This window comes from Hypomesus transpacificus, chromosome 3 (assembly GCF_021917145.1).
Source record: "Hypomesus transpacificus isolate Combined female chromosome 3, fHypTra1, whole genome shotgun sequence".
Lineage (NCBI taxonomy): Eukaryota > Metazoa > Chordata > Actinopteri > Osmeriformes > Osmeridae > Hypomesus > Hypomesus transpacificus.
The window spans coordinates 14,883,687-14,892,151 of NC_061062.1; the positions used below are offsets into that span (position 1 = coordinate 14,883,687).

Genomic DNA, 8,465 nt, shown 5'->3' on the forward strand with positions numbered 1-8,465 from the left:
GAGATTCTCCAGATGAGAGATCCTCCAGGAGGGAGATCCTTCAGGAGAAAGATCCTCCAGAGGAGAGATCACCCAGAAGAGATCCTCCAGGAGAGAGACCACCCAGGAGAGAGATCCTTCAGGAGAGAGAGCCTCCAGAGGAGAGATCCTCCAGGAGAGAGATCTTACAGTAGAGAGATCACCCAGGAGAGAGATCCTCCAGGAGAGAGATCCTCCAGGAGAGAGATCACCCAGGAGAGATCCTCCAGGAGAGATCCTCCAGGAGAGAGATCCTCCAGGAGAGAGATCACCCAGGAGAGAGATCCTCCAGGAGAGAGATCACCCAGCAGAGAGATCACCCAGGAAAGAGATCCTTCAGGAGAGAGATCCTCCAGGAGGGAGATCCTTCAGGAGAGAGATTCTCCAGGACAGAGATCCTCCAGAGGAAAGATCCCCCAGGGGTCAGAGTCTAGAGAGGAGAACTTCAGTGATCCAGGAAAATGCCAGTCAGCAACGAGTGAGGAGCTCCAGTCAGACCGGTCCGGTTCCATGTGCGGGGCGACCAGCGCTGATATAAGTGGACGTGGGGGATGAAGGCCATTGGCTTTGGTGAGGTTCCAGACCCAACAGGGAGGATAGGTCTGGGGGGAGGGTGAACGGTGGTTGCCCCGGGTTACTTGTTTGCGGCCTTGATCCCAACAGCACACTCCTCATCGATGGCGCTGAGCACAGTGATCTGAGAGACAGGAGAGACGACGGCGTGGGTCCACATGCCACCGCCCACACACACAATCACGGTACACAAGCGCCTAGTCGAACGCCACCCCACGCAAACACACATACACAAAGTCACACACAGAAAAACACACATACACAAACTTTCACACAACACACACACCCATACAAACACACACTCACCAATATGTCCTCGGAGGCATCGAATTTCTTCTCGATCTCCTTGCCCAGGTCGCTCTCGGGCAGCTTGAGGTCCTCTCTGACATCCCCGTTGGTGCTCATCAGACTCAGGTAGCCATCTGTGATGTTCAACAGCTAGGACAACAGGATATGACATCATCAGACTCAGGTAGCCATCTGTGATGTTCAACAGCTAGGACAACAGGATAAGACATTATCAGACTCAGGTACCCATCTGAGATGTTAGACAACTAGGCCAACAGGATATGACATCATCAGACTCAGGTACCCATCTGAGATGTTCAACAGCTAGGACAACAGGAGATGACATCCTCAGCCTCAAGTAGTCGTCTGTGATGTTCAACAGCTAGGACAACAGGATAAGACATCATCAGACTCAGGTAGCCATCTGAGATGTTCAACAGCTAGGACAACAGGAGATGACATCCTCAGCCTCAAGTAGTCGTCTGTGATGTTCAACAGCTAGGCCAACAGTATATGACATCATCAGATTTAGGTAGCCATCTGTGATGTTCAACATGTGCAGCATATTCCAGCTCAAATCGGCGGACCATCACAAACAGGGCTCGGCGGATTACTTTTCACAAGTAAGATTTAACATTACCGTACTATTGGTTGTATTTTGTGAATAGAAAAAGATAAATAATGTCCTGTATCACAGCTACATGTATGACCTTTGCAGCAAAAAAAAGGGATGAAAATCAGTTTGGTATTCAGTGAGGTATGATTAATTACACAAATATGATACGCTGGCTAGATGAAGCATGATGTTATCTACTTTACACACTAGTTTTGGCTGTATTTTAATCAGAGTGAACGATTAAATGTTGCAGTAGTATGTGATCAGATGCGAACGCCACTAATAGTGTGCAACGCAGTCTCACAATATAGATGAAACAACTTTAACACACATGATGCAAGAAATCCAATATGCTAGCTTTATTAAGCATGATATATTTTTTTGTATTTTATTCAGGGTGAAAGATTCAATGTCACAGTATGCCCCTGGGGATTCAGGGAAACCAGTCGTGTACTGTACCGCCAACAGGGCTAGCTAGCTAGCACAGTTACGTTTTGTTACGAGACAGAATTTAAAAGTACAAAAACCCCACCAGGTAAATCTGGTAGCCGGATAAATTGGAAACCGGTGAACATACATATTGTCGGTTAACGGTTACACAGTAAATCATGAGCATCCAGTAAATCCATGAGTCCTTTCGAACTCAAGCGCAAATTCCTAGGTTTGTAATAAAGATGGACCAGCTGATGACCGAGGGAAACCAGCTGAGGGCTGAGAGAGACCAGCTAATGACTGAGAAAAACCAACTGAGGGCAGAGAGAGACCAGCTGTAGACGGAGAGACCAGCTGAAAACGGAAAGAGATTACCTTAAGAGGCAGCATTGTGGTCTGTAGTTAATTTGTCAAAAATGTTCATGCAATTTCATTCAGTTACTTGGTAATATTAAGGAAAGGGTGCTACAGCAGTAATGAAAAACAACAGTGAGCTTTATCACACTGACTGTAACCTTCAAATATAAAGTGGAGCAAATTGTTGCTTTTACTTTGAGTCATGTCCTGTTGTGTTTGTTGTCAAACAGAGAGCAACAGTGAATGGAAGGGGTTTGGCTCCAGCTGTTACATCGTCTCCAATGTAACAAAGACTTGGCAAGATAGCAGAGCTGACTGTATATCTAAAGGAGGAGACCTGGTGATCATAAACAGCCAAGAAGAAGAGATGGGTTGGTGCAAGGGTGAGTGAGCGAGACAGAGACGAAACAGCGGTATATTCACTAGTACAAATCAGGTGAAATCTGCGCAGGAGAATCACGTGATCAGAATCAGATTCAGAATCAGAAAGGATTTATTCGCCATGAAAGTTTGCACAGACAAGGAATTTACTTTATCAAGACGCACTTGTTCCGGGAGTACAACGGCACTTAGGAATGATTGGCTGGACCTGATGTTAGTTTCCTCAAGGATCACAATGACTCTTATTTAGAGACTTGTTGCTCTTGTTGGGCTCTCTATTTTGTGGGGGTGAGGTACAGGTGAGTATGTTACTTTGGGGCAACAACATGCAATAACGGTACAAAATGGAAAAAAATAAATTTTATTGAAGATTCATATTTTTTTCAATGTGTTTATCACATTTTATGAAAGTACTTAATAAAGTACTAAATAAATGGAAACATTTGTACTGAAAAAACAAGACAGTGGCTGTCAATTATCCTTTTCGTGTAGGTTTGTTACCTACAAGCAACAATGCGCAACGAAGGAAAAAACCTTTATAAAATTAATTTTAATTTTTACATTCGCACAGTGCCTCTAAAAGAGATTGGCATTTAATATTTAAAGGAGACATGTCATGAAAACTTCATTTTATGAGGTTATTTAACATTAATATGAGTTCCCCTAGCCTGCCTTTGGTCCCCCAACGGCTAGAATTTTCGATAAGTGTAAACCAAGCCCTGCGTGTTCTTCTCCGCCTTTGACAAAATGAAGGCTCAAACGCTCTGTTTGAAAATCTCCTCCAAGTGACGTAGATACGAGAAAGGTTACCTCCCCTCTCTGCTTTGCCCGCTCAGATCATCTGGCCCGCCCATGAGAAACTGAGCTGCCACCGTGCAAGGGCGAGTGCGATATCGTTTTTTCCTGGAGAGCAAACAAACGAAGCATAACAGTTGCTCATTGCTTGGATGAAGTTCCTTCATCCAAGCTTCTGCACAACCAGTATCTTAATTTGATTTTCGCTGAATTGCGCCGACACAACTTCACAAAGTTTTGTATGTCTGCGCCAAACATTTCAGCCTCTACTGTTTCCTCAACTTGAGCCAATACAAAACTGGCCTTGCTGAAATAAAATTCTGGATCATTACTAACTCTCCTTGGTCAAGCTACAAACCTTGGACAAGTAAGCTAACTAACGCTATATCATTTTGTTGCTTTACTGTATATGGTTACCTAGCTTGCTACCCTTAGAATGTGGCTGTAACATTAGCTCTGCAGCTAACAGCTGAGTTACTGTTGCTTATGTAAAGATAGATGGCATCAAGTAGGCTATGTGTGTGAATACAAACGCTGCAACGCCAGTGTTGTGCACTTCTTTGTTATTTGGATAACCGTTCTGCTGTTATGGCGCGCGATATCCGCCTTTCTCTTCATTGAAATGACTAGGAGTGTGCACCTCTGCAAACCAGGGTGATCAGATGAGAATGACTCAATTTGAGGCATCTTACAGCAACGGGGGCTACGAGCCATTGCGATACATCCGTTGTAAACATTAGCGCATGTTGCCGCCCCTCTCCTCCTCATTAGCATTTAAAGCTACAGACACCAAAACAGCGCGTTCTGAGGAAAGCTCATTGTGGGACTACTCGTAGTGGCTATAATTCTGCACCATGGCTGAATTTCGGGAAAGAGACTTCAGATACAGTATTAGGGGACCACTAAGGCCTATATAAAAGCATCCAAAAACAGCATTACATGTCTCCTTTAATGAAACAGATAAACAATAATGATGTTTGTATCATTAGGTCCTTATACCAATTCAGCTTCACTGTGTATGGAAATCAAAAAATCAGTTTTTCTCAGGAGTGAAACCCACATCAATATTCTATTGGTAGTGTCCCAATCATGTAAGAAACACATCCATGTTAGCTGTTTAGGGCTGTAGCTTTGTTAGTTTTCAGTGGATGTGCTTGCGTGCATGCACCCACACATTCATGTACACCTATACAATTATTGTACTCGCTGTGAAATATATTATTGTTGCTTGCTTTTTCCACAGGTACACTCTTGCACTTTTAAGGGTTCTTGCTGTTTAATTGTAACTTGTCTAACTACATGCTCTTTGGGACTTATTTGGTCTCACAATGTATGCTTCATGTTTGGCTACCCACAATGTTTGGGGCTATCTCATTGTTATAATCAGTGACCTATGCACTTTTGTAAAACTCTGTCTTGGAAGTCGCTTTGGATAAAAGTGTCTGATAAATGCATAAATGTAAATACAGTAGACAACTGCTTTCATTAAAACCTTAACTGCATACAACATCTAGATCTTTCTTTTACCAAAATGAACAGAGATTCCATACATACCTATGGCAGAATTTATTTTATATAAAGAAAAAATAGTTCAACTGGTGAAAATAATCCATAATTTATCGTCTTTAATTTATTAGCCAAATGTTCTTATCAGACCGATAACAACAACACTAAAAATAAATAATACACTAATCGTCCAAAACCGCATTTTCTTTTTTGGGACCAACAAAGTCCCTACCTACCCCAAACAGACTCCAGTACTTGAGAAAGACACATACTGTGCCTTCATCTCCAGGGTTTGGATATCTAACAAGAAGAATCTTTTACATGGATGGTTTGACTTTACATTTAGTCATTTAGCAGACGCTCTTATCCAGACTTTAGTTGTGGTCAATTTATTAACTATATCTGTGAAATAGCAATGTAACTGTAGATCCTCCTCCAGTCTACTGGAATGTATCCATTCACAGTACACATAGTTAGCGTGTTTAGCACTGGTGAAATTCACTTTGAACGGTACTATTGGCATGCTAATTAACTAGTTAGCATTAGCTAGTTTAACGTTAGCCTACGTTACACCAGAGCCATAGAAAAATATTTTTCTGGGGAAGAGCAGATTGGCCTACTACAGTTCTCTCAAATCTCATGCATTTGCTTTAAGACTCACCCATTTCAACAATTTCTCACTCTGAGAAGCGCAGAGTTATGCAAAGTTGATAGTTATCTCGAGTTATACAGAGTTAAAAACCAGACAATAAGAAACATGGTATGGTAATCTCACGCCAAACTTTTGATAAAACCTGAGAGCCCTGCCACTAAATGTCTGCAATTTAGTTCAAGAATTAGGGCCTACATTTAGCTGGTTTCACGTATATACTTGTATACTAAGTATACTGTAGGTCTTCCACTGTCTGTGTGTGTAGAAGTTCAATTAAAACAATATTTATGTATTGTTCTTTTTAGTAAAAAAGAAAAACTTCTTAGAATTGAACTATTCAATTTGACATGTTAACTGGTGTTCAAACTATTTTATATGTTGCTTAAAAATAAAACATATTGTGTTCAAAAAAATATTTTAAAGCTGTAATCGCAATACCGTGATACAGTTAAACCGTGGTATTTTTTCTCAAGGTTATCATACCGTCAAAAGCTGCTACTGGCCCATGTCTAGATGGGGCTCTTTTCACTGTGCTGCAAGCCAAAAAAGAAAAAAGAAAAACCATAATATTCCAATTCAGTATACTGTTATAATCTACATTTTGTCACATCTCTATTTAATACTTTGCTTTTGGAGTTAATGTCAGATGAATGAAATAAGATAAAATAATAGTTTTGAGACAAACATTTTGCGATTCCTGAATATTTCTGGAAACTTTACGGGAGTATACTATCCCTTTTTAACCCTTACTTGGTAGTCCAGCCTCTTAATGTGAGGGACCTCCATGTTGTGGGTGGAGGGGCAGATGTCCTCATACTTCTTGTTGGTGAAGATGTCAAGTCCTACAAGGTGAACCTGGAGAACAGACATAGCATGACTGGATGATAGGGGTGTAATGATACACTCAGCTCCCGATTCGATACGTATCACAAAACTGGGTGTACAATTCAATATGTATCACGATATATGAACAACATTTTAAATTGAACTGAAATTCACTTAACAGATTTATTTCCAAAACACTAAACATTTTAAATAATTGTCTTTGTTGTACATACAATTTAGTTTACTCCGTTCAAGCGATTTCTGTAAATGCAATGAATGCACGCATGATGCAGGTGCAGAGTAGGTTACTCAACCAAAGGATCAAACGGACGTCATATTGTAAAAATACTGCCATAACTCTACGATACATCTTGTAAACATTTTATATCGCGATATATTGTTACACTATATATTGTTACACCCCTACTAAATGGCAGGTCTTGTTTGCTGTAGAGCTGAACTGTAACTTTGGTGTTACTTTGTTACTGTATATGCAATAATTTTTTATTTCACCATTTAAAGGAACTTCTGCCACATTTGTATCTGTTTGAAGGACATGGGAATGGGGAAATTAGGCAGACTAACAATTAGAGAAGATGGACAGGTTGGCATTATATTTTACAAACAGGAGGTGCGCATCTCCTCTTCCGCTAATTGGGGCTGATGATGACAGGATGATAACCTGCGCGCTATTCATGGAGCGCTCCATGTGACTGGAGTCATAACAGTTATCCTACACTACCACACAGTTACCTTGGCGTGCCCGTGTTTGCCTGTCTTGGAAGTGGACATGTCAACTATCTTGCAGGGTCGTCCCTTCAGCATGACATGGCCGTTCTTCCTCAGTGCCGAGCATTGCAGCGGATAAGTAGCAGAAGCCCCCGCATCTCCACTGGTGAAGTCTGTGTCTGCCATGGTTACTTGCTAGCTATAAGCAGGGACAACACCAAATTGTCATAATCATAATACTTAAATGTTTTAGCGACCAGGACCTCTACCTAAATGGACAGTGTAGTTTTCAATGGCAGTGGTCCGTTAGCTTGCTACGCTAATAGGTGGATGATGGACAACACAAACTGCTGCTGCTGCCTACTGCTGCTGCAAGACCAAAACAAACATTCAGCACTTTCATCGTGACAAGCCTATATATTTAGCCTAAACAGATAAAAAGTTATGGCGTAGCTTTCAGTATTTCTTGCAGCAAGTCTAACTGGCCAACTTTTTCGTGTTGACATTTGTAAACAAAGCGATTGTGTGCAGTAACAAATAAATAGTGTATTTACCATTTCCCGACTAGCTAGAGCTAGCTCAGCTGAGATCCTTTGTCGTGCTAGAAAAACATTGCCTGACAGACCGTTATACTGTATAGTACAGCTAGCCTACTATTAGCGAAAAGATTAAATACGTTGAGAAGATTCTTTGCATCTAGCTAACTAACAAGCTAGTTGGGTTGACAGCTCGAGATAGCCAGCAGTAGATGCTATAGCTAGATGACAACTTTTAATAAGTACGTAAAGTGCGAACAGCATGGGCCTCGTCCGGTTCTCCTCTAGTCTCACTCTCCCGGGCACTTCAGCACCACCCTCCCTCCACACCCATAGAAAGCCGACAGGCCAGCTAGCAAGCAAGCTATACATTAACTTAGCTATGTGCAAATATATACCTTCAAATGCTATCTTACGATTTTCCAACGTTCGTGTATGGATTTGACAACACGCACTAATCAATTATGTTCATCATCAACTGCATTGAAAAAGTTCAGTCTTACCTTGCAACAAAGATATGACGGTAGAGCGCTTGCGCGGAGTTTCGGCACTGCAGTAGTACCATTAGCTGGTTTCACGTCTCACGGATGAGAGAGATGGAGGAGGGAGGTGGGAGGCGATGGAGGGGGATGCTTTCATAACTTCAGGGACCTCGAGCCATTCCGGTCATTCACTCATCCATTGATTGATTCACTCACTTGTTTAGAGTCCTGTGGACAAAAGCATATGAATGGTCTGGATTGTGTCTGATATCAAA

General features: G+C 41.7%; 1 protein-coding gene across 2 annotated transcripts; it reads right to left on the bottom strand.

Moving 5' to 3' along the window:
• Positions 1 to 301: 301 nt before the first annotated feature.
• Positions 302 to 8,194, bottom strand: LOC124463928 (eukaryotic translation initiation factor 5A-1-like). 2 transcript variants are annotated; one of them, XM_047015759.1, is made up of 5 exons: positions 7,727 to 8,188; positions 7,197 to 7,371; positions 6,369 to 6,473; positions 898 to 1,029; positions 302 to 715 (listed from the first exon to the last, which is right to left on the bottom strand). In XM_047015759.1, the coding sequence occupies exons 2-5, from the start codon at positions 7,356 to 7,358 to the stop codon at positions 653 to 655; spliced, it is 462 nt and encodes a 153-aa protein (XP_046871715.1). In that variant the 5' UTR covers positions 7,359 to 7,371; positions 7,727 to 8,188; the 3' UTR covers positions 302 to 652. The 2 variants fall into 2 exon arrangements, with proteins under 2 accessions (XP_046871715.1, XP_046871724.1); XM_047015768.1 differs by lacking the exons at positions 302 to 715; positions 898 to 1,029 and adding an exon at positions 1,109 to 1,377 and having other exon boundaries at positions 7,727 to 8,194.
• Between the last annotated feature and the right edge of the window lie 271 nt (positions 8,195 to 8,465).

Bases quoted from the DNA above. Each gene is read 5' to 3' on its own strand.
- LOC124463928 (XM_047015759.1), bottom strand. From the start codon at position 7,358: ATGGCAGACACAGACTTCACCAGTGGAGATGCGGGGGCTTCTGCTACT. The intron at 6,474-7,196 runs GTAACTGTGTGG...TCTGTTCTCCAG, and splicing joins GCAAACACGGGCACGCCAAG to GTTCACCTTGTAGGACTTGA. The intron at 716-897 runs GTGAGTGTGTGT...CCTGTCTCTCAG, and splicing joins ATGCCTCCGAGGACATATTG to ATCACTGTGCTCAGCGCCAT.